This window comes from Anomaloglossus baeobatrachus, chromosome 3 (assembly GCF_048569485.1).
Source record: "Anomaloglossus baeobatrachus isolate aAnoBae1 chromosome 3, aAnoBae1.hap1, whole genome shotgun sequence".
Classification (NCBI taxonomy): Eukaryota; Metazoa; Chordata; class Amphibia; order Anura; family Aromobatidae; genus Anomaloglossus; species Anomaloglossus baeobatrachus.
In genome coordinates, this window is record NC_134355.1 from 177,880,784 (window position 1) to 177,907,531 (window position 26,748).

The 26,748-nt window shown below is 44.0% G+C and overlaps 1 protein-coding gene across 1 annotated transcript in view; it reads right to left on the minus strand.

Moving 5' to 3' along the window:
- Positions 1–16,713, minus strand: part of FNDC1 (fibronectin type III domain containing 1) — a 391,652-nt gene extending 374,939 nt beyond the window's left edge. The window contains exon 1 of the mRNA XM_075338178.1: positions 16,525–16,713. Coding sequence (XP_075194293.1) covers positions 16,525–16,630 — 106 coding nt within the window. The 5' untranslated portion in view covers positions 16,631–16,713. The remainder of the gene's footprint in view (positions 1–16,524) is intronic.
- Positions 16,714–26,748: the final 10,035 nt, after the last annotated feature.

The following is a 26,748-nucleotide window of genomic DNA, read 5'->3' on the forward strand; positions in this document are numbered from 1 at the left end:
AAACACAAGTGACCCAGTGCCATTGAAAGCCATGCATGCCCATGCCATCACGTTGCCTCCACCATGTTTTACAGAGGATGTGGTGTGCCTTGGATCATGTGCCGTTCCCTTTCTTCTCCAAACTTTTTTCTTCCCATTATTCTGGTACAGGTTGATCTTTGTCTCATCTGTCCATAGAATACTTTTCCAGAACTGAGCTGGCTTCATGAGGTGTTTTTCAGCAAATTTAACTCTGGCCTGTCTATTTTTGGAATTGATGAATGGTTTGCATCTAGATGGGAACCCTTTGTATTTACTTTCATGGAGTCTTCTCTTTACTGTTGACTTAGAGACAGATACACCTACTTCACTGAGAGTGTTCTGGACTTCAGTTGATGTTGTGAACGGGTTCTTCTTCACCAAAGAAAGTATGCGGCGATTATCCACCACTGTTGTCATCCGTGGACGCCCAGGCCTTTTTGAGTTCCCAAGCTCACCAGTCAATTCCTTTTTTCTCAGAATGTACCCGACTGTTGATTTTGCTACTCCAAGCATGTCTGCTATCTCTCTGATGGATTTTTTCTTTTTCTTCAGCCTCAGGATGTTCTGCTTCACCTCAATTGAGAGTTCCTTAGAACGCATGTTGTCTGGTCACAGCAACAGCTTCCAAATGCAAAACCACACACCTGTAATCAACCCCAGACCTTTTAACTACTTCATTGATTACAGGTTAACGAGGGAGACGCCTTCAGAGTTAATTGCAGCCCTTAGAGTCCCTTGTCCAATTACTTTTGGTCCCTTGAAAAAGAGGAGGCTATGCATTACAGAGCTATGATTCCTAAACCCTTTCTCCGATTTGGATGTGAAAACTCTCATATTGCAGCTGGGAGTGTGCACTTTCAGCCCATATTATATATATAATTGTATTTCTGAACATGTTTTTGTAAACAGCTAAAATAACAAAACTTGTGTCACTGTCCAAATATTTCTGGACCTAACTGTATAACAAAATATTGAGATTAACTTTTGCTATTGACCAAGTACTTGTTTTCCACCAAAATTTGCAAAAAAAAATCTTGCCAAATCAGACAAGGTGCGCTATCAGGTCGGTGAATGCGCAATAAAGTTCTGATAAAGACTGCAAAGGTCTAACATGATTTCCATAGTTTGCAGATTATACCAGACATTAACCATCTCCTTTACTCTTGCTGCTTTTTTACGCATCTGGCATCCTAGAGAAGAGGACAGTCAATGTCTGGCATGATCTGACAGTATTCTACATAAGGAACTTACTGTGCATGCACCACCCTCGTGAATGGCACACTTGCATTAGGTATCAGGCAGGAGAGGCAGTTCACTAAAAAAATTACATGTCAATCACTGGCAGGAGACAGGCGGTGGGTGGGGAAAAGGGAAAAGAGGCAGCAGAGCCATGAGTGCAGTAACTGCCCACTCCACTTGAGGGTCATTTGCATAAAAATGAAAAACAATTTTCTCTAAAACACAAACCTAGCTATTTAACATAAAGGTATGCTTGTAATGAGTAACATGGTGCCTTTACATAGCTCGCATTAGTTTAGGGTATAAAAATCTGATTGCAGGTTTCCTTTAAGGTATTATTACTGTAATGCCTGCCTGGAGCCACAGACTCAGACTGGCTGTAAAGGGAGGCTAGAGGAAAGCCGCTCACCAAGGAGGACCCTGAGAACTCTGCAATCCTTTAACCCCTACACAGGGATTTGGAATTACACAGAGCCCCAAAGATCACCACCTGTGGTAGGCTGTAGTCAGTGGTAGTATGGCAGGGTCAAAAACCCGGAAAACAGTAACAGAATCAGCAGGCAAAGGCGTAGTGAGGAGACAAAGCAGAGGTCAAATCTGGGACTGTCAGGAAGGTACAAAAACGACAGGCAGAAGGGTAGTCAGAACACAAGCAAGGTCAGCGCACAGGAATCAAAATACAACAGCACAGGAACCAGGAATACAGACTATCTCTGGCAGTGGTCAGATGACAGGAGGGGGAATAAGAAGGCTCTGGTGTCTTCTCATTGGCTGTAGCTGAATGATTGTTAACTTCAGCTGCAAGACACGCCACCTACAGTCAGCCAGTGGTACTGCAGGTCCCAGGAAACCCAGCCTAGTGGATGAGCGGAGCCTACACCCAGCAGAGCCACTGTCACTGACTCCTCTCCCATCACCAGCACCATCCACGGTGGGAACACAGCGTTTCCTGGTGATTGGAGAAGAAGTCGTAGAAGTGGACTCCGGAGCAGACATGACAATTACTTCTGTAATTCTTTGTAGTTTCCCAAACCCTCACACAATTTCTAGTATTCTCAAAGTGCCAAGTCTGAAAACGGGCAAAATGTTTTACAGACTTTCAACTTCAAAAACCAATATCACTACATACTAATTCAATACCATGCCAGAAAAAAGAAAGGTTAGCAGAAAAAGAAAATTAAATAAATGCAGTCCAAAAGGGATTTTGATATTTGAGGATGTTGATATTTGACCACAATTCAGAATAAGAAACATGCAATAAGTATATTTCATTTTTTCCAAAAATGACTAAGACGTCACATTTCTTCAAAAGTAGATTATGGGTGTATCTACCATCTTGTCCATGCAACATGCAAATTAGCCTTTAAGTGCATTGGGGGCCAAGGAGGCTTCATTGTATATTAAACTATATTTTGTGGTTGGAAATCCTATAACCAGTATATTAATGAATCATAATTTAGCCATCTCTCAGATCACAGATATTATTCTGGAGGATGAAAGCAACAATACATAAAATACCCCCAAATATTTTGGACTTTCCGTGGGCCAATTACCCTGTTTTAACAACTGTCCTTTCAGCTGAAATACATCACTACTAAAGAGCAGTAGTAAATCTCGAAGCTAAGAAACCAAACTCCCATGAAATCCTTCCAAGAAAATGAATACGTTTATATTTTCTCGTAGTCACGTTTGGTTTCATGAAGATTTTTTACATAAACTCTCAGAAATACAGTCAGAAGACGAGCCATGCTGAGGTTCCAAAATCATCCACCATTTCATAGAAAAACATTTCATTATCTAGCAAGCTTTAGATGTCAGGAATTGGGTTGATCAAGGACTGTCTAGCTGGATGTTAGCGCCAAGGAAAATAATCTATGAATCCTCCTAGACATAGTAGCAATCATAAGAACATGTGTTTAGGTGTGTCCTCTCTGGAGAATGACTTGTGCTCATGCTTAAGTGACTACTGGTTCCCCCAGGAGGTGACAGAATGTAATTAATCTGCGACTAACATTTATAAAGATATCTAAATGCATTTTAAATACATTACCTCCCGTGCTCAATTCTACAAGGAAGTGTATTCAGTTCTGAAACAATATATCTTTCATGGAAATGGGACATGTTTAGCCTTCCACTAAACTGCCATCATTCTTAAAGGACATTACCTCAACCTTCAGATGGGAGAGTCACGAAGGAATGTGGAAGCATTTTAACATCTGTATTACTATTCCATGATGCAGACACTCTGCAGTTCTTCTAAATGGTGATCAAAGTTTGGCTCCGGAGAACTGCAAGGGAATATGGAGCCACACTGGAAATGGAGCTGTTTGATACAGATCTTAATGCAAAAATGAAGTCTTGGTGGCCCTTATACCAATATCACAGTATTGAGATAGAATGGGTATTACATGGTCAGTAAACTAATTGTATTCATTGTATAATGAAAAGTTAAGGTACCGTCACACTAAGCAACATCGCTAGCAACATCGCTGCTGAGGCACAACTTGCTAGTGATGTTGCTGTGTGTGACATCCAGCAACAACCTGGCCCCTGCTGTGAGGTTGTTGGTTGTTGCTGAATGTCCTGGACCATTTTTTAGTTGTAGCTCTCCCGCTGTGAAGCACAGATCGCTGTGTGTGACAGCGACAGAGCAACAACTAAATGTGCAGGCAGCAGGAGCCGGCTTCTGTGGATGCTGGTAACCAATGTAAACATCGGGTAACCAAGAAGCCCTTTCCTTGGTTACCCAATATTTACCTTCGTTACCAGCGTCCGCCGCTCTCACGCTGTCAGTGCCGGCTCCCTGCTCTCTGCTCACGTAGCTGGAGTACACATCGTGTAATTAACCCGATGTGTACTGTGGCTAGGAGTGCAGGGAACAGGGAGCCGGCACTGGCAGTGTGAGAGCGGCAGACGCTGGTAACGAAGGTAAATATCGGGTAAGCAAGGGAAGGGCTTCTTGGTTACCCGATGTTTACTGTGGTTACCAGCGTCCGCAGAAGCCGGCTCCCTGCACACGTAGCAGAGTACACATTGGGTAATTAACCCGATGTGTACTGTGGCTAGGTGTGCAGGGAGCCAGTGCTAAGCGGTGTGCGCTGGTAACCAAGGTAAATATCAGGTTGTTTACCCGATATTTACCTTAGTTACCAAGTGCAGCATGCTTCCACGTGTAGCGACGCTCCAGCGATCCCTGCCAGGTCAGGTTGCTGGTGGGATCGCTGGAGCGTCGCTTAGTGTGACATCTCCCCAGCGACCTCCTAGCAACTTACCAGCGACCCCTATCAGGTTGTATCGTTGTTAGGATCGCTGGTAAGTTGTTTAGTGTGACTGGGCCTTTACACAATTTTTAAATATACTTTCTGTATAAATTATTCATGGTTTTTAAAATCTCCGTTTGAAGGTCATACAATAGTAATCTTCACTGTTATCTTCCAGATAAAAATGTCCTCTTGATGAGATGGCCACATGGCTACATGGCTCGTTGGAAGCACAGAGCTTTGTGCTGTAATGAGCTGTGCACCATATATCATCACATGACAAAAACAGAGATTTTAAAGGATATGGACACTTTTGTTATGGAAACAAAGATTTTTCCATATGTGAATGCTTACCTTCAGTCTAAAAAAAACCCAATATGTTTTAGCCAGCAATCTTCAGTTTTTCATATATTTTTAGAGCCCCATATATTCAGTTTGCAGCCTAATATAAGTTTCCGATTTTTCATCTGTGAGAGTGTCTCTCACAGTAATACAGGCTGGATATAAGCTCTGTGTGAATATGGTGCATTTGTGTCTTCACTATGCCTGCACTGCTTTTATCCCATAGTTAATTCCTCCTTAACCATTGCTCATTTTATCTGTACATTTTCTGTATTGCCTGTTCAATTTGAGCCCTCGAAAAACAGGATTCCAGGAGTATCAGTCTTATTAGGCAGACACAAAGGCGTAGTAAGTAGTGATGGGCGAACCCGAACTGTAAAGTTCAGGGTCTGTACTGAACACATAGTGTTCGTGCACACGATCCCGAACATGAGGTTTCTGGTAAGCTCTTGTTACAGTTCAGGTCCAGTTTGGGTACAGGAGCTGTAAAAAATAGCACATTATTAAAAACATCATGATTATACTTACCGCTCCTGCGACGCATCCTGCAGACTCTGTCTCCCGGCAGCTTCTGCTTCTGGATCCGATCATTAACTTCGGGGGTATTCACTGCACTGCTCGTCACTTGCCAGTCTTTGGCTGTTTTCGTCCGTGTTCGCGGTGACGTCAGGGTTCACCAGAGTCCATGAGCAATGGACTCGATTGAACTTTGACTGTCACTGTGCGAGTTTCACATCGGTATCACCCGGCATGGCACACACTTTCCTGACAGGAGCAGTTCGGCTGCATGTATTTCCATGCAGCTGAGGCGCTCCTGTCAGGAGAGTGTGCGCTGTGCTGGGTGATACCGATGTGAGACTCACCGGAGTCATACGCAAGTGGAATCATACCTCACAATCAGCCTGCTTCTCGCTCTGTACAGAGCGATGAAGCAGTGCTGACATAGCTCTCCCTGCTTCTCGCTCTGTATAGACACTCTCCCTGTTGACTATGTATTATTAAGGAGTTTTTTTATAATAAAGATGGTGTATCTAAATCTTTTTCATGGTTTATTTCTAATATAAAAACAAATGTCTATGTGTTGTGGTTTTTTTTTACTGTCTACTAGAAATTCATAGTGGCCATGTCTAATTTGGAGTGACACCATGAATTTCGGGCTTAGTACCAGCTGAAAATACAAAGCTGGTATTAACCCTTTTATTATCCAGCGTGCCACCGCCATCAGGGCCGCTGGACGAGCTGGGTAAAGTGCCTGGAAATGGCGCCATTTCCAGGGTCGGCTGCGGGCTGTGGAGAATCCCACCCCACCGCTGCCTGGTTTTACCTGACTGAGGATCAAAATAAATACGGCGGAAGCCCACGCATTTTTTTTAAATTATTTTTTTAAATACTTAAAAAATAAAAATTAACGGGCTTTCCTGTATTTTGATTGCCAACCAAGGTAAAGCCAGGCAGATGCGGGTGGCAGCCCATAGCTGTCCGCTTTATCTGTGCTAAGAATCAAAAATACTGCGGAGCGCTACGTCATTTTTTTTTATGATTTATTTATTTTTACAGTACTGTGATGTCAGGCAATCACAGACCAGGCACAGAGAATGGACAAACATGGCTGAAAACAGCTGAAGGCTGCTGAGTGACGATCAGTGCAGTGAATACCCCCGGAAGTTAATGATCAGACCCGGAAGCAGAAGCGGCCGGGAGACCGTGGCTGAGCGGCCTGCAGTATGTGTCGCAGGAGCGGTAAGTATAATGACAATTATAACTATATTCTTTATTTTAAAGACACCCCACCACCGCATCCCATACCTGTAAAGTCCAAGTTCGGGGTTCGGATGCAAGTTAGCACTATCTCAGAACCCGAACTCAAACTTTGCAAAAAGCTCGGGCGAGTCTCCCAAACACGAACATCGGGGGGTTTGCCCATCACTAGTAGTAAGCCACATGTGGATGGATAGATGGAACGGTGGCTCAGTGGTTAGCACTGCAGTCTTGCAGCGCTGAGATCCTGGGTTCAATTCCCACCAAGGACACCATCTGCAAGGAGTTTGTATGTTCTCCCCGTGTTTGCGTGGGTTTCCTCCCACACTCCAAAGACATACAGATAGGGAATTTAGATTGTGAGCCCCAATGGGGACAGTGTTCCCAATGTATGTAAAGCGCTATGGAATTAATAGCGCTATATAAATGAATAAATTATTATTATTATTGTTTATTATTCAGTCCAGGTAGAGCACGAAGTGAATCTTTGACTCATTACAGTGAAAAGCTTCGTCGGGAGCATGTTTTTTGGGGGTTCTGATGAAACCTCAAACTTAAGCCTGCTTTACACGGTACGACCGATTGTGCGATTTCACAATCGATCGTACCCGCCCCCGTCCTTTTTGCGTCACGGGCAAATCGCTGCCCGTGTCGCACAAAGTTAGTAACCCCCCGTCACACATACTTACCTCTCGTGCGACCTCGCTGTGGGCGGCGAACGTCCACTTCCTGGAGTGGGAGGGACGTTCGGCGTCACAGCGACGTCACACGGGCGCCGGCCAATAGAAGCGGAGGGGCGGAGATGAGCGGGACGTAAACATCCCGCCCACCTCCTTCCTTCCACATAGAGACGGCGGCGGCCGCGGGAGGCAGGTGAGCTGCTCATCGTTCCCGTGGTGTCACACGGAGCGACGTGTGCTACCACGGAAACGATGGTCAACTAAAGTAAACGATATTATGGAACCTAACGAGCAGTACCCGACTCACGATTTGTGAACGATACTGCGTCGCTAGGAGGTGTCACACAGGCCGGCATCGCCAGCGATGCCGGATGTGCGTCACAAAAACCGTGACCCCGACGATCTATCGTGCGATAGATTGCCTGGTGTAAAGCAGCCTTAAGTCCCGAATATGTGGCCTGAATATAATGAAAACAGGGCCTTACAAACAATCTGCAACAGCAAAATGGTAGAAATATCTTAATGAAGACTATTTAGAAGTTGTCAAATCTACAAGTTTTCACCTTTGTTTGGCATAGGACAGTGATGGCGAACCTATGGCACGCGTGCCACCAGGGGCACGCTGAGCCCATTCTGTTGGCACGCGTGCTGTCGCCCGATTCTGCTGTTTTGATCTGCTAGTGCAGTGGATCCGGCAGATCAAATCTGTGTTGGAGCTGAGGAGACATTTCTCCTCCGCTCTGACACTCCTCCTCTCCCAGGCTGCAGGTGTGTTGCCTAGGAGACGGAGGAGCGGCGCCGGCGCCGTCTGCTGGCCGCGTGGGAACTGAGGACCCAGCAGCGCGCAGCGGGGGAGCGTGTGCAGGTAAGTTGTGTGTTGCGCTTTTTTTTTTCATTTTTTTATAACACGTGTGCGGCTGTGCCAAGGTGGGGATGGGGGGGCAGCGCCAGCATGGGGTGGGGGAACGCACATGGCAGCGTGGGGGTGAACGCACATGGCAGCGTGGGGTGGGGGGGGAACGCACTTGGCAGTGTGGGGTGGCGGTGGGGGAATGCACATGCCAGCTTGGGGTGGGGGAGGGGGAACGCACATGCCAGCATGGGGTGGGGGTGGGGGAGGGGGAACGCACATGCCAGCATGGGGTGGGGGAACGCACATGCCAGCATGGGGTGGGGGAACGCACATGCCAGCATGGGGTGGGGGAGGGGTAACGCACATGCCAGCATGGGGTGGGGGAACGCACATGCCAGCATGGGGAGGGGGAACGCACATGCCAGCATGGGGTGAGGGAGGGGGAACGCACATGCCAGCATGGGGTGGGGACATGCATGCCAGGATGGGGGGGGAAACATGCTTGCCAGCATGGGGGGGGACATGCAAGCCAGGATGGGGAACAATGCATGCCAGTATGGAGGAAACATGCATGTGAGGATGGAGGAAACATGCATGCCAGGATGGGAGGAAACATGCATGCCAGGATGGGAGGAAACATGCATGCCAGGATGGAGGGAACATGCATGCCAGGATGGAGGAAACATGCGTGCTAGGATGGAGGAAACATGCATGCCAGGATGGAGGAAACATGCGTGCTAGAATGGAGGAAACATGCATGCCAGGATGGAGGAAACATGCGTGCTAGGATGGAGGAAACATGCATGCCAGGATGGATGAAACATGCATGCCAGGATGGAGGAAACATGCCTGTCAGGATGGAGGAAACATGCATGCCAGGATGGAGGAAACATGCATGCCAGGATGGAGGAAACATGCGTGCTAGGATGGAGGAAACATGCATGCCAGGATGGAGGAAACATGCCTGTCAGGATGGAGGAAATATGCATGCCAGGATGGAGGAAACATGCCACGATAGGGTACATTTACCAGGAAGGGGTAGATTTACCTGGATGGGGGTAAATTAACAAGGATTGGTAACATTTACCAGGATGGAGGACATTTACCAGGAATGGGGTACATGCCGGGATGGGGGAACATTTACCAGGATGGAGGACATTTACCAGGAATGGGGTTCATGCCATGATGGGGGAACATTTACAAGGATGGGCAATATGTCAGGAAGGGGTACATTTACCAGCATGGGGGAACAAGCCAGAATGGGTAACACTTACCAGGATGGGGCCATGATGTGGACAAATATACCAGAATGTAGGAAATATATATCAGGATGAGGGACATGTTTACCAGGAAGTGGCCGAGGAAGGGGACAGAACTACACAATGATGGGGAGGGGAGCAACTCGTACGTCTTTATGGGATTTCAAGATGTTCAGACTTTGAAATGTAGATGTGGATTACAGGGTGACATCTGATTGCATTCCAGGCTAAAATCTCTGTCTAATATGCTGCAATTTTTTCCAGAAAGATCAATCCAACTGCTGTGTCTGGAAAGGGCAGGGGCTCAGCTTCAATGTGTGGTAAGCATGAGCGTGATGCCCCTGCTGAAGAGAAGATGGCAAAGGTAAGGTTACAATTAATTATTTACATAATAGGATTGGTTGGCCCTTCGGAAAAAAAATTGGGTTTAGGGCTACAGTTTGGGCACTCGGCCTGTAAAAGGTTCGCCATGACTGGCATAGGAGATAACTTACATATTGATTCCTGAGGACCCAACTACTGGGACTCCCAAAGATCTCAAGATCCCAGTAACATGCCTCTGCAGAGCCCTGTGAAACAGATGCTCAATCACTGTTTCCTTCATTGTCAATGGTCGTGTTTCTCCAGTCGAGTCCTCATGGCTCCACAACAGGTCATGATTTCAGAATTTCCGTTGTATTGCACAAGTAATGAAATTATTACCAAGTCGTCACAAATTTCCACAGGCTCTCTCCATAGAATGTCGTCAAATCATGACCGGTTGGGGGTTCTTGGGGAGTGGAGCTGACAAACACAGGTCTATGATACTACCGGAGAAAGCTGAATATAACATGCATGGCTACATTTCTACTGACAGTGCTAGGATCTATAGAAGGGGGCAGTCAGAGGGCCCCAGTTCATATAGTCACCGATGTAGGGCCTTCTACAATGAGATATTTATGGACATTAAAAATATCTAAGATGAGAATATTCATTTAAATGTCAGAAGATTTACTGGTTTAATTCATTAGTTTTGATTCTGTAAACCCTTGTTATGAAAAAGCTATATGTAAAAAGTCTCCTTTTCAGTTAAGTAGTATTGTCCATAATGGTTGAAGATATTTAATTTAAGAACCATTTCTGTAAGCAAAAAAAACCGCCAGCATACGTTGTTTCCAGAGGTACTGAGTCTTTAAACCAAGTTTAATGTTAAGTTGTCCAAGTGTCCTCATAGTAATAATGAACGGTTTGGATGTGAACCAACTGGCCTGAGGCTGCATCCTACTAATAACCTGCAGAGCTTGGTAAAGGCTTGTTCTTCCTTTTGTGTTTTATCCAAACATCTTGCTCCATTTTCTTGAAGAGTGTTTCTATTTGAATTTTATTAATGAAAGTTAATTTATTTTTAACTGTACAGCAAGTTCTTGGTGTCTCTACTACCTATGGAAAACCAAGAACGTGCCAACAGCTGGAAACACTAAATGGCCACATTCAACACCTGCTCCACATTAATAGTCTTTCCTTCCCTTCCTACACATACAAAATGATAAGTGTTTGATTATCTGGGCATATCACTTCAGTGGGATCACCAAGTGGTGCAGGATTAACACATGAAAAATATACAGAAATATTGCAATGTAACATAATAGTATAACTTGTTCATTTGGACATCTGCCCATCTAGTTATCAAGTAGCTATGATCCAGAAGGCAACACAACCCCTGGAGGCAACTATGCCTCTCCCGTAATCTAACACACATAACTTCTAATATTGTAAAGGAGGCAGTCTGGATGCATTATGATTAATGATCTTTGAAAAAAATACCTGATCCCAACCTTCAGTGTCAGAACGTTCCACAGTCTTATTGCTGTTACAGTAAAGAAATTCCATCCTACAGACCAATGACTTCCAACCCTACTACTATGAAAGACTTGATCAATGAGAATAACCCATTTGGTGTAGGTATATTCTGCAAATCTTGTCTAGATTCCGGATTTGTTGAAAGGTTTAGTAAGCATTTCAAAGCAGTTTCTTATCTCTAAGTATGGGTTCATTCCCACAACCGTATTTTCGGTCCGAGTGCTATCAGTCAAAAAAAAACGGACAGCACTCCGACCAATGTTATTTAATGGGGCAGTGCAGATAACCGATTTTTCAGCAAATGAATCTGTGTATGTAAAAAATTACAGAATGCATGATTTTACACAAGAGATGTGATCAGACTCTATGGATGAGAGTAAAAAAAGGTATGCCATAGTATAACATCCGATTTTTACCGATGCATTGCAGTTCTGTAACACAGAAAACTGTAAATGGTTCTTTAAATTATTAATAACAGCTGATGACATGTGAAAAAAAAATTGTTCCACTTTTCTGAATGAAAATCATACAGACTTTTTAGATGCTTGTGTAAACCTTGCCTGAAGGTTATAAGACTTGCAGCTACCTCTAACTTATCCGGGATCGGCTGGAGCCCATCACGGCAGAGATTGGTATCCCAGGGCAACCAAAGGACAGTGAATAAAGACCTGGAACTGCAACTGCCATGTCCATCCTTCATTCGCTCCAATGGCCACTACTACCACCATCATCCTCCCTGGGGCCTAGCTTCGCCTGCGGGTAGTTGAACTACCCTAGCTGTGACACCATCCGCCCCAGAGGACTGCAACTGCAGCGGCTAATCCCTGGCCGCATACCGCAAGTGGTGTCACGAGCCAATTCCTTTCATCCTCATCATTACCCATCCACCATTCTCTTCACTTTTATTATACACCTCGGGGCCACGAAACTGGGCAAGGGCCACTCGTGACATCCCCCTGACCTGATCATCACTGGCCCAGCGATGAGAGCAGTTTAACACCCCAAACACTAGGGGGACCACAAAAAGTTGCACAGGAAGTAAACAAGGTAGGGAAAAAGTAACTAAACAATGAGGTAATTTCCACACTAAACAATCACAGACAGCAACAGCAGAAAACACCTCCTTCATGCTCCAGACCAAGCTTTAGAATTAATTCTAAGTAACTGACCCCCTCTGTTGGAGGAATTTATTCAGGTTGGGAGTGGTCATAAGCGGAAACACCTGAACCGAGGTAATGAGCTTGCTGCTAGCAAGAAAACTGGCATTAACCCCGCGAATGCCAAAAGGAAAGAAGACACATTTAATGTGTCGAGTCATCGATGGTAATAAGAGACTCTGGGACTGAGCCTGTCAAAGAGAGGCGACCCTGACAGTTGCAGTGTACAGATCCATTGATTGTGAAACACTTGTTGTTATGCATTGCTGCACAGGTCTAATTCAATAGAACAGGACCGATTCTGCAGTGCTCATCAGCAGCTTTTAAACATTGAATGGAGCTGCGCAGTGAAGTACAGTTCAAAATATATACAACCAACGCCCCAGAGCAAATAATTGCCTATCAGTGGGTTGCCCAGTGTCAGACCTCTCTGATCCAGGCTTAAGCCCCCGTCACATTTGACAACTTTCCAGCGATCCCGACAATGATACGACCTGATAAGGATCGCTGGTAAGTTGCTACGTAGTCGCTGGTGAGATGTCACACAGTCAGATCTTCCCAACGACACAGCAATGATACAGTGACCGTTGCGACCTGTATAACGATCTCAATGGTACGTGTCTGAGCTCTGAGTCGTCAGTGAGGTTGTTGGTAAGGCGTCAATGCTATGTGTCAAACGTAGCGAGATCACTGGCGAGGTCGTTGTTGCTTCACAGAATCTGTGACTCAGCAGCGATCTCGCTATGTGTGAAGGTACCTTTAGACTGGCCCACAGGGTGAACAGGTTAATCTCCCGGTGGACCCCTCTGAATGAGTGTTCATGAGCAATGCTGATTGATTGTTCTCAGTGAGAGAAATTGAGAACAATCAATCATTTTTCAACTGGCTAACATGGCACCAAAACTTTTTTCTTTTAACTGAGCAATGCTAAAACACTTGACTCAATATTTACATAGAAAAGCATCATCTAATTAATAAAACTACTCAGTTTTATACTATATAGAAACATAAGCAAATTTCTGCACTAGGATCAGGTTATTTTTGCATATAGCTGAACAGTGGGACAGATTCCATGTTACTGGTGCGTCCTTGTCACCCCAGTCTGACGCTGCTCTGATCGGATACTGATGACCTATCTTATGGTTTAGTCATTAAATTGTTGGCCACAGAGACCGCCTTTTAAAAAGGTAGCCATTTTTGCTGTTCAAGTGATAGCGCATGTTGATGCTGGCTCAGGGGAATACCCTAACAAGGACGATGAAATCCTTGTAAAAAATCATTGCTGCAGAGATTCACCCAAACTTTCCAACATCACCTGAATTGTTAATCTGTTTACTTAAAGCCTATAGATAGAGGCGGCTCATTCCAACCCGTCTCCACAATAAGCACCTGGGGTTTTTTTCTCTACTAAAAGCAATGAACTATAATTTATGGAAAATGTACAACTTGCACATATAAAGGACGACTCCAGTGATTTTTTTTTTGTGTTTGTGTAATGAGTGCAGTACATTCACCATCTTCAGAGGTGCACCTGTTGGCTCCAGTCTTCTGACCACATTTGTGACATGCTCCGGTTGTGGGCAGAGGTCACTTTTGACACCGTGTGGTTACAAATGCGGTCTCGTAGTACCAGAACAGACCGGAGCACTACTGAAAAAGGCAAAAGAAGATGACCAGAGAGTATGTTACTTAATTCATTATACCTACAAATATCATTGCTACCAAAGGAAGAAATAAAATATTTCACTATAGTGGTACATTAATGAGAACTGCACAGCAGTAAGATGACCGGAGCTTTTTAATAGGACATTTCAATATGAAAACAATTGTATAATATTGCTTTATATTGTATACCCTGTTTTTTCTCTGGGTTATTTTACAACATAGACCAATAAATTTGCTGGCCTAAGATTTTAGCACTCTCTTAAAGGGAATTTGCCTTCAGGTTTTTGATATCTCTGAGAGTAGTATAGTGTAGAAAAGAGACCCTGAATCTAGTGCGGTATCACTTAAGGCTGCTTTACACCAGACAATCTATCGTGCGATAGATCGTCGGAGTCACGGTTTTTGTGACGCACATCCGGCATCGCTGGCGATGCCGGCCTGTGTGACACCTCCTAGCGACGCAGTATCGCTCACAAATCGTGAGTCGTGTACTGCTCGCTAGGTTCCATAATATCGTTTAATTTAGTTGTTCATCGTTTCCGTGGTAGCACACGGCGCTCCGTGTGACACCACGGGAACGATGAGCAGCTCACCTGCCTCCCGCGGCCGCCGCCGGCTCTATGTGGAAGGAAGGAGGTGGGCGGGATGTTTACATCCTGCTCATCTCCACCCCTCCGCTTCTATTGGCCGGCGGCCGTGTGACGTCGCTGTGACGCCGAACGTCACTCCCACTCCAGGAAGTGAACGTTCGCCGCCCACAGCGTGGTCGCACGAGAGGTAAGTATGTGTGACGGGGGTTACCGACTTTGTGCGCCACGGGCAGCGATTTGCCCGTGACGCAAAAAGGACGGGAGCGGGTACGATCGATTGTGAAATCGCACAATCGGTCGTACCATGTAAAGCAGCCTTTAGTTTACTTGGTGCAGCAATTGCGATACAATCAAAGTTTTTAGATGCAGCAAGTAGCAGATCGCAAAACGCTAACCCCGCCCACACCCCAGATTAGCAGCTTTCTGTGTATATTGTATATTGACAGTAAGCTGCTAACCAATAGAAATGAGCGATCCCATGGAAGTTCGGTTCGGCATCTGCAGCTGAACCGTACCTCCACTGGTTTGGACTTGACACGAGCCCCAATGGAATTCACTGATTGGCAGTTTGAGACTCCGCCCACATACAGACAGGTATAAGCGGAATACTTCCAGGGGAAGCTAGGCGGACTTTTTCCAATTTTTTGGAGAGGATTGCACACTACATCCAATTACACTGTTGTTACCCCCAGTGCGAGCCATTCAAACACTGCAAGTGGCTCGCACCAGGCCAAGCATCAAGTATACCTGAGCATAGCGATGCTCGTGCCAGTGGTCAGCATACGTAAAGCTTCCAAACTCCGTTTCTGAACTCTGGGTTTTTTTATGTCCCTCACTTGAGCACCCATATCTCCTTCTTTCAGCAGGAATGTCACCTATCCACTTTATTACATCTAGGTTTTTTTTTAAAGTCAATGTTTGGCCCGAAAACCAAACACCGAACATCTGGTTCGCTCATCTCTATTACTCAATGCTGGGTGCATGGTTGGACCAGGACGCATGAGACAGCTAGTCCAACAGTGATAATCTCCTGCTGATAAAACATTGTATAGAAACAGCAGCACACAGCTAAAAAAGTGAAACTTTGCATAAATCAGTGTCAGCCCCTACCTCTGGCTGCCCTGAGATTACATAGTAAAAACCTGCTGACAGATTGCTTTTAAAACTACTATAGGAACTGATGTCTTATTAACATTAGATGATGAGCTGAACAACAAAGATATAAGATTGTTGGGTTCACACTCAGTACTTTACCATACCTGACCTTTGTGGGATTAGCACTGTAGTAAGAAAGCCTGAATAAAAAAAGTGCTGTGCATAGACACTCAAAAGTCTCAGGAGAGACTTAATCAGATATACTGTATGCTATTACAATATAGTGAAGTACAAAACATTATACAGGTTAGGACAGGTCATCAATAAAATCAGTAGTCATACAAAAAAAATTATCTTCAATTAAATAATAAGTAAGGCGTGTCACATACTTTATAATCTCTTAAGTAGGTGTTAGCAGTGAATTTCCTATATCACTAAAAAAAAGTTGTGACTAATACTGGTAGTGGTTCCTCTACAGTTCAAATAGACATTTTATATATAGTATACCTTTTGCACTTATTCACTTCATGTACTGCATAATGTATATGTGGATCAATAAATACAATCTGGCCTAATGACACCTATAGTCCTAAATACAACGCGACATTAATCATAATGTACACATCTTTAGGTTTCTTCTGTCCCCCTTACAATAAACACACAAATATTTGAAGGTTACCAATTTATCTTACAGAAAGGTTCATCAATCGAAATAAATTAATGACCATACAGAACATCAACAGAAGTTAGAATCCCCATGTCATACCTGTTACTGCAGCTGATGAATCTAGAAGGGCCAGCAGCAAAAAAGCCAGGATAGACAAGAAAGCAGGCATTTGGCTGGTCCTACTCCTTGGAGCCATCCTAGACATAACCACCAAGACAAATCAGGTAGGAAGAATGGAGGCAGTAAAAGAGAAAACACCAAGAAATAGATCTACATACAGGATGCAAGAAAATCCTTCTGTGGTACAGCTCCAGACACTACTCCTAACTAACACATCCAGAAGTTGTCGCAGCCTTTTCCCTTTTTCATCTGTCTTTCCTTTGCAGTCCCTCTTCTGTCCCATAGACTAGGAAATGATGTGTTCCCTCCATAAGCGGAGTTAGGCTGCCCTCTAGTGCATATGTCAGCCTAGAAAGTTTGACAATAAAAGATTTAGAATATTAACAAAAATTCAGCATAGACATTCAAAAAAGCAAAGGCTTTTTATTGTCCATACAACAATATCGATTAGTGAACAGAAAAGTAAATATCTGAACCCAGATGCGAGACTCTTTTTTGTATGCGCATATAGTTAAAAGATTTATCCCCTTTCACCTATTTAAGAGTCGTTAATCTGTAAAATAAAATAATGAGCATTAAGACTGGCTTTCATTTGCATATAAAGAATCGCTCCGATTCTCTTCTAGAAAATTTGGCCGAGAGTCATGCGTGTTTCATTCTGTATGTCACGCGAGTGCTATGCGAGTGTGCAATTATTTTCTTGCGTGCTTTCCATATAGCATCCGTATAATATGCATTTCCATTGGTAAGCATTGCGTTTTTTCACCAACATTTCTAAACTCAAAACCATATTAGTCAATGGCCTGTTTGATTGGTAATCCTATAAAACATCACTTACAAAGGCCCTAAGCTGGGAGCACACCCATATTATATGGGACATCCCCATTTATATACCCATGCTGCATATTTGTGTTTTTGAAATGGCTGAAATGGCCAATAGGAATTTATCTTTCACGGAGACTGAGCAAATCCTTTTTAGCTGGGTACTGTCCAAAGAGTATGGGGGACAGTACCCAACCATTCAGGAACCGAGGCGGCGTGAGCGAGTACATATCCATCCTTACCTCTGCCAACGTCAGACAAAAGGCCATTTCGCCCATATCTACAGGAAGTTACACCTACGCCTTTATTTATTTTTTTTTCACATACTAAAGAATGCATCTCCAAACATTTGACTGCCCACTGCAAAAACTACGGCCAGGGATAACCTTTCAAAACAACAGAATATGCAAATGTGTTCCTGCAGGGGAGCGGCTCCTGCCGACCCTGCTGTAAGTGAGCATGGCATGTCGATTTTTGGGCCTATTTTTCATACAAATATGTATGTTTCATCTTTGAAATTATTCTTACAAATGATTACTTGAATAAGAACTGTGCAAAGATTTCCTGCGTATGTTGTGTTTAGCATAGCTGAGGGTCAGCATGTAATCCTTTGCATTTTGTAACACTCATCTTTAGCTATGTAAAAAAAATTGCTTGTACCGATAAGAAAAAAGAAAAGTAATATTGGCTCCACGTACAAACTAATTTACTTTAAGATGCACATTTCATCTTTCTGACTTTGGCATTGTGTTTCATATTATTGTTTGCCTATAGTTGGTCTTACTTTACAAACAGAAATATAGTTTTTTGTTGCATCAACCCTCAAGATTATATTGGGTATCTTAGTACTATCTCAACTACAAATTTTGTGTAAATATAGTTTTAGAACTGATGAGCGAGTGTACTCACCAGTCACCACTGCTCGATACTCGATTGAGCATCTGGTTGCTCGGGTATACTCGTTAGTTGATCAAGTACCTCGGGTGCTCGAACACCATGCCCCGCATATTTTGTGGTTGTTAAACACTTAATCAACATGCGGGGATTGCCTGCCATGCGCAGTCATGCTGTAGCCGTGTTCGCTACAGGCATTACCATATTGCATCATTGGGTCTTAAATGAGACCCTGGGGTGTCACACTGTCCTCTTGAAGCAGTTCAGGGAGAGTTGATCTAAGGCTGGTGTCACACTTGCGATTGTCTCGCATGTATCTTGCGCGACTCTTGCGGTGCATCACCCGGCACGGACTCACACTCTCCTCACAGGAGCAGGTCGGTTGCATGCATTTCTATGCAGCTGAGGCGCTCGTGAGGAGAGTGTGAGTCCATGCCAGGTGATGCACCGCGAGACTCGAGCGAGATACAGGCGAGGTAATCGCAAGTGTGACACCAGCCTAAGAGGAAGAACCTGTTTTCACTTTCCTGACCAGGCCAAGTTTTTCAATTCTCACCAGTCTCTTTGTGAGGTTTAACTCTAGAACGCTTCAAATGATCCCAGTGATTCTGATGTTTATTGTGACATATTAAACTTCATTTTAGTGGCAAATTTAGAACAACATTTTTTGCATTTATTTGTGAAAATATCAGAAATTTAGCAAAAAGTTTGAAAATTTTGCAATTTTCAAAATTTTATTTACTGTATATGCTTTTAAACCAGAGAGTTATGTCCAACAAAATAGTTAATAAATAACATTTACCACATGTCTACTTTACATCAGCATTTTTTCTGAAATATTTTTATTTTGTTAAGAGGGTTAAAAGTTTATCAGCAAATTCTCATTTTTCCAACAAAATCTTTTTTTTTTTTTTATTAGGGACCACATCACATTTGAAGTGACTCTGAAAGACCTATGTGACAGAAAATACCATAAGTGACACGATTCTAAAAACTGCACCCCTCACACTGCTCAAAGCCACATTTAAAAAGTTTATTAACCCTTCAGGTGCTTTAGAGGAACTAAAGCAATTTGGAAGGAAAAATAAAAATTTTATTTTTTCTCACGAAAAAGTTACTGTAGCCCCAAATTTTTCATTTTCACAGGAGTAACAGGAGAGAATTGTTCTGAAACGTCTCCTCAGTACAGAGATACTTCATATGTAGTGAAAAAACTTTTATTTGGGAAGCAAAATTTGCTGAAAATCGATAGCAGATGCCAAGTTTCATTTGCAGAGCCCGTGAAGTGACTAAATACTGGAAACCCCTCACAAGTGACCCTATATTGGAAACTAGACCCTCAACGCACTTACCTAGATATGTGGTGAGCACCTTTAACTCTCAGGTGCTTAAAACAAATTTATAACATTGAGCCGTGAAAGTAAAAAAATCACATTTTTTCAACAAAAATGTTCTTGAAGCCCCAAATTTTGCATTTTCTCAACAGTAATAAAAGAAAATGTACTGTACAATTTGTTATGCAATTTCTTCTGAGTACGCTGATATCCGCTATGTGGTGGAAAAGTACTGTTTTAGCGCAGGGCAGGACTCAGAAGGGAAGGAGCAGCATTTGACTTTTATAACACAAAATTGGCTGGAATAATATCGGGCACCATGTCGCATTTGCAGAACCCCTAATGTGCTTAAACAGTGGAAACCCCCCCTATTTTAGAAACTTGACCTCTCAAGGAATTTATCTAGATGTGTTATGAGCACCTTGATCCCACAGGTGCTTCACAGAATTTTATAATACTGAGCCTTGAAAATGAAAAATACATTTTACCACAAAAATGTTGATTTAACACCAAATTTCTGGATTTTTACAAAAGTAACAAGAGAAAATGGATTTTTGTGCAATTTCTCCTAAGTATACCGATACCCCATGTGCAATGGAAAACTACTGTTTGAGAGCAAGGTAGGAAGGGAAGGAGCACTATTTGAATTTTAAAGTGTCATTTTGGGTGAAATAGATTGCAGACGCCATGTCACATTTGAAGATCACCTGAGATGCCAAAACAGCAGAAACCCCCCAAAAGTGAATCCAATCTGGAAACTGCACCTCATTGAATAATTCATCTTGGGGTGGCTGCAGGAGTAAAATTGTTAACAAATCAAAGAGACGAATGGTATAAAAAGAACCCAGAAAAACTTCTAAAGAGGATATAATCCTTTCCCTATACATTCAGGTGATGAATGGAAGACTGCCTTATACACCCACAAATGGACACTACGAGTATCAAATAATGCCATTTGGACTAAGCAATGCTACTGCAATCTCCCAAGAATCTATAAATTATATTTTCTGGGACCATTTCTACTAATGTGTAGTCATGTACCTGAACGACATTCTAATATTCTCCCCCGACCTGCCAGCACACAGGAGAAATGTTCTCCAAAAGTTGAGGGAGAATCGTCTGTACGCTAAACATGTGAAGTGCATCTTTAGACTTCCCTTCCGCTCCTGGGCTTCATAATCTCCAATACCAGTTTGAAGATGGATTCAGAGAAGATGTGGGCGGTCATGAAGTGGCCTCGTCGTGATGGTGTAAAGGCTATTCAGGAGTTCCTGGGCTTTCCCAATTATTGCCACCAATTCATCCCCTATTTCTCTTCCCGGATTGTTCCCATCACTGTCCTGGTCCGCAAGGGAGCAAATCCTAAGATGTGGATTCCTAAGGGCTGAGAGTGCGCTCATTTCCCATAAGCAGGCCTTCTCATCAGCTCTGCCGCTGCATAGAATAGAAATAAACAAAGAGTTCTTCTTAGACTTGGATGCTTCTTTCTCTGGGGCCGGTGCAGTTATCACACACAAATCTGCTACTGGTCAGATGATATTATGCGGCTTCTTTTCCAAGGCCTCTTAGGCTACGTTCACACATCAGTTTTTTTCCATCAGGCACAATCCGGAAAAAAATGGATAAAAATGATCCGGCGCCGGATCCGTTTTATCCCCATTGATTTGTATTAGTGCTGGATTGTGCCTGATGGCCTTGCGTTGCATCTGGCTTTTGGCGGATCCGGCATAATTACTCAATGCGGCGGCCAGATGGAACGTCTCATTGAATGTTTTTTGTCTCTGAAAAAAAAACGTATCACGCCGGATCCGCCGCGATATGGCTTGATTTACAATGGAAGCCTATGGATGCCGGATCCAGCGCGATGAGGCAAAAAAATGGATGCGGCCGCCGGATCCATTTTTTTAAACTGAGCATGCTCCAATTTATTGAGGAAAACGGATCCAGCAAAAAAACGGACGAAACGGATGCCAATAAATGGTTGCGTCGGATCCGTTTTTTGACGGATCAGGTATACCGGATCCATAAAAAAAAAGGATCAGGCGCATCCTTTTTTGCATATTCTGCGCCGGATTGTGCCTGATGCCAAAAAACTGATGTGTGAACGTAGCCTTATGCTCCTGAAAGCAACTACTCAATTGGTAATCGAGAATTGTTGATGATTAAGATGGCTCTGGAAGAGTGGCGATACCTACTGGAGAGGGCTGCACATAATGTTGTCGTCTACAGTGACCAGAAGAACTTGGTCTACCTGCAGTCGGCTCAGAGGCTGAATCCTCACCAAGCCCGGCGAGATCCTTTTCTAGATCCTTTTTGTCTGCCAACCAAAATTAGCCGCAACACATTATTGAGCCCTCCAAGATGCACAAGGTACCACCTGGAAAGATTTTTGTTTCTGAAGGATAGGAAGCTAGTGCTGCAGTAAGGTTACACCTCTAAACTTGCATGTCACGCTGGGCAGAAGATTACTCTTCTCATCTTGCAGCATTATTGGTGGCCAACTCTGCACACAGATGTTCTAGACTTTGTTTTAGCCGGTCCTTCCTGTGTCCACAATAAAACCTACAACTGCATCACTGCTCTGCTCTGCCCCCCCCCCCTCCCTGCAGGGACACCGGCTCACTCATCACCGCGGCCAGACAGCTTCACCCTACCTTGCTTCCTTGCGGTCCTCCACATGTGTGTCTCTTGCCTTCTGTTCCTGGGGCGTGTGCACACCACACAGATCTCCTTGGAGTGCGCTACGGGTGTGCACATGCTCGCTCTCTTAAAGAGTTAGCACACGAATTCCAGGAAGTGCCTCTCAGCCTGTGGCTGAGAGGCACTAGGTACTTAAAGAATACTCCCACTAGGGGAGGTGCCGGAGCAACATGGTTGTCCAGCTAACTAGTTGTAGCCTGCTTCTCATACCTGTGTCCCATACAAAGAAAAAAGGTTTGTTCAGCTCACTTAATCCAGGAAACACACCAACCAGACCGTGCACGGACAAAGATGTCAGCAAGCTAGAATCCAAAATGTGAAAAAATCCTGCATCGATGTTCAGAAAATATAAAAATTAGTAAATATTTATTAGAAAATTATTAAAAAGTCCATCATGCAGAAAATGAAGTCCATAATAAGAGCAGAGTTCGCATTTCGAACTTTGGCGTCCTTACTCTATCTCTGTCCTGTATGCAATGTACACGAATCTAAAAAGACGTGGGACCGGATATGACATGTGAAGCAAAAAACACAAAGAAAATCCAATGCTAGACAAAACAAAAAAAAAGACCAATATAAATACAAATATGTGAGTATTACATCATAATGAACATATTCATAATTCTCAATTTAATATGCATACAACATGTATTTTTTTATGTTCATAGCGCAAGGGACCCTGGTTTCCATTTAAAAAATCCACCTAATTTCACGGCGATGCAGGATTTCTTTCAGATCGCCACCTCTTTTCGGCAGGTGCACCTTCTCAATGGCATTAACCTGTAAACTGTCAACAGTGCCATTATGAATAGTGAGAAAGTGCTGGGATGCGCCAGGTAAACTCCTTGTTGTAATATTATTAGAGTCATATATATGCTCAGAGATTCTCTTTCTCAGAGACCTGGTGGTACTCCCAACATATTATAGCCGACAAGTTGTACATGAAGTCACATAAATTACATAATTAGTGCTACAATTAATTAAAGAACTAATGTCAATTTTTTTTGTTGTTGGTATATGAAATGGTAGTTTTTTGTGTTGGACATATATTTACATAGTCCAAATAATATCAGTCCACATTTATATGAACCACTTGTTGGCAACCAATTACTCGGAACAGTAGTATTGATTGTTTTGGTTCTGGCAGTATGATCACTTGGGGATAGAAACCCCCCAAGGTGGTATTCCTTTTAGAAACAATCAAAGAGTCAATTGAAATAGGTGCATGATAAACTATAGCATTAGCGATATAAATGTACAAATTACATAGTAATATTTGCACCAAGATATAGGACAAAGTAAGGACAATCGCAAAAACGGTCCTGTGTTGGTTGCGGCTGCGCATGCGTCATTAATGACGCGCAGCTAGTTGATATGTTAACGTGGCACGATGTCATTTGTCACTCAGCCTTTTTAATCCCTCCTGTTCCTTCACTCTTTGTCACCGCCCCCTGACGAAGGTTTCCACCAAACGCCGTGCGTCGGGTAGACGCTCACCCCTGGGTCCTGTATTGCAAGGTACAGTCAGATATCCCCTCCCTCACCGCAGATTGCTGTATATGATCTAATTATACTCTCTGACTATATTCTAGCCCTCCTCTTGGGCATTTTCAGTCTCTGTTCTTCTCTTTTTTCTTTACATTTATGGTCTGTGGTAAAGTGGTCTGGCATTTATCTTTGTTGGCTAATATCGTATGTTAATCATGTAAGCTCTTTACTATTGCTAAATGTAAATGCCTTTCTGTACCAATCATACCCAGGTGCTTATTGCTATATTCGCCACATTTTGTCACCTTTTTCCTCCTCCTTTGGCACAATAAATACTTCATTCTTCTATTTTGGACGTTTGGTCGTTTTTTTCTCTTTCTTTTAGAAATAATGTACATACATACAGGTCAGTATTTGTTCTGCTGTCCATACCTGCCCTCATCAGCCATCCTGTCTGTACGAGCCGTCCTGCCTGCACCTGTCTGCACTAGATATTCTGTTTGCTTAGTCAAACCCCTCCCGCATTAGAGTAAGCCCTGATCCCCCTGTGATCCAGTGGGTCCACTTCTGCTCGTTGCCTTATCACCGGAATATATTACAAGACTTCTATGAAGCTTTCCTCTGGGCAACTACTACCTCTACCTGTGCCTTCCACCTCCTGGCAGCATACCTCGATGGATTTAATCAATAAAATACCGGTGTCCTCTGGTTTTTCAGTCATCTGGGTAATATTGGTCAGATTCTCCAAATTGGCCCACTTCACTTCTCTTCTCTGTCTGGTCTTCTACCTGCATGGTCTACCCCTTCAAATAAGGTCTGATAGAGGTGTCCAGTTCACATACAGATTCTGTAGAGCTACCACCTCCATCAATCCTGAGGCCTATACTCTCATCAAGAGTTTCTCCAAAATTCTGTGCAGAGACCAAGGCCTCTCTGGTGCAGTACTCAGTACAGATGAAAAGGCATGCAGATAAGAGGAGTTTGGACTGAAGCTTCCACCCCTCCTTGCATATTCCCAATTCCTTGCATGTGTCTCTTCTCAAGCATGTCATCCTGAGCAGCTACTTCAAGAATCCTGGTACTCTGCCCTCACTTGTCAGCACAGAAGATATCTTTGAGGTAAAAACAACTTCCTGGCCATGAAAAGGTGAAGAGTAAAAAACAATTTCTAGTAGATTGGAAGGGTTTTGGTCCTGAAGAGAGATCATGGGAGCCCAAGAAGAATATTAATGCCCCTTTGCTCCCGAAGAGATTCCTTTTGGGCTTGGAAAAAAGGGGGCGTAAGGGCGGCGGTACTGTAATGCCAACGCACTTACCCTCCTGGCTGCTCAGCGGTGGCATCTCCCTTAGTCTCTCCTTCTGCCTCCTGGGGACTGTGCATGCTGCACAGATCTCCAGGAAGCATGCCTCCCTGCTCTTAAAGGGCCACCTTGCCCTTACCTGGAAGTACCTCTCAGCCATAGGCTAGGTACTTAAAGCATCCCCCTCTATGGGAGGTGCCTCAGCAATGTGGTCTTACTGCTAGAGACACGCTACTAGTTGTCAGTTCTTGTTACCTGTACCTGCTAACCTGTACCTGTGTTCTATTTCCTACCTGAATCTGCTGTACCTTCTACACCTGCCATATCCTCTGCAACAGACTGAACCAGCCATTCTGTCTGCACCTTAGCCTCAAACCTTTGTGTCAGCTGCTGCAGTGCCGGGATATCAACTGGAGTAGCAGTTGGCGGCTACCTTCCAGTAATCGCTTAGTTACGCCCCTCCAGGTTGACCTGGTGAGTCCACATCCATCAGTGTAACACCCTCCATGTGATCAGAAACAACTTTTAAAGTACTGTGCAAAGTTGAGAAGGGAAAGAGCGCATATTGGACTCTAGAATTTGCTGGAATGGTTTGCAGGTGCCATGTCAGACTGCTAGAGCCCCTTAGGCACCTGAACAGCAGACGTCAACAAGAACTGACCAAATTTTACAAATTGCAGCTGTCAATCAATTCATCTAAAGGTGCAGTGAGCATATTGAAACCACAGGTGTGTTACAAAGATTTATACTATTGGACAGGTAAGAAAATAATTACCTAATAGTAATCTGATTTTCCTGAAACCCACAACAGCACTTTAGAGAGTGAGATTTACCCCTATCACTGGACAGGAAGCCAAGAGCACAAAATAAAAAGGCAACTTACACTTCCTCCTTCAATATAGTTTCCAAGAAGTCAAATAGGAGCCACCCAAATTTAATACTATAGGGCACAGAGACTGGGAGTTGCACACAGCACCGCTTCCTCTCTTGAAGGACCACACAGCACTTCAGGAGACACAGCTTTCTAATCAGACAGAAGTGCTGTTCGCTCCTTCAGGGCAAGAGGTGGTGCCCAATGTACTCATGCTGCTAGCTCTCTCCCTTCTCCCCAGTACATCCGCTCTGTAAACTGAGAGCTCACAGCCACAGGAGCTTGAATTAGCTAAATAGTGCAGGCGCCTGTATCATAGAGCACATTCAGCACAAGACACAAGGTGTGTAACATCATACCTCCCAACCGTCCCGGATACAGCGGGACTGTACCGGATTTCAGCGGGTGTCCCGGTGTCACGATCGTGAGGCTTTTGTCCTGTAGCTCCGCCCACCCACTCTCTCCCCGTCTGACTTTCCCCCCCTCCTAATGCACATGAGCAGAGCCGAGCGCTGCTTCACTGCTCTGGCTCTGTGTGCTGCCGCTGTTATGGGTGGGCAGCAGCAGCATTTTCCTGGCTGCCGGCGCTTTAAATCGGCACCTGCAGCTCAGCGTGCACTCACTGCTCTCAGCTGGGCTGCTTGTGTATGGATGTGCATCTGTGGGTGGAGCTACCGAGCAACATGCTGAGCTCTGTCCACAGATGAAGAGACTGGAGGGAAAGGAGCTGCAGCACCAAGAAACGATGTATGTGACCCCCCCCACCTACCCAGAGCTGTATGCCCCAACCCCC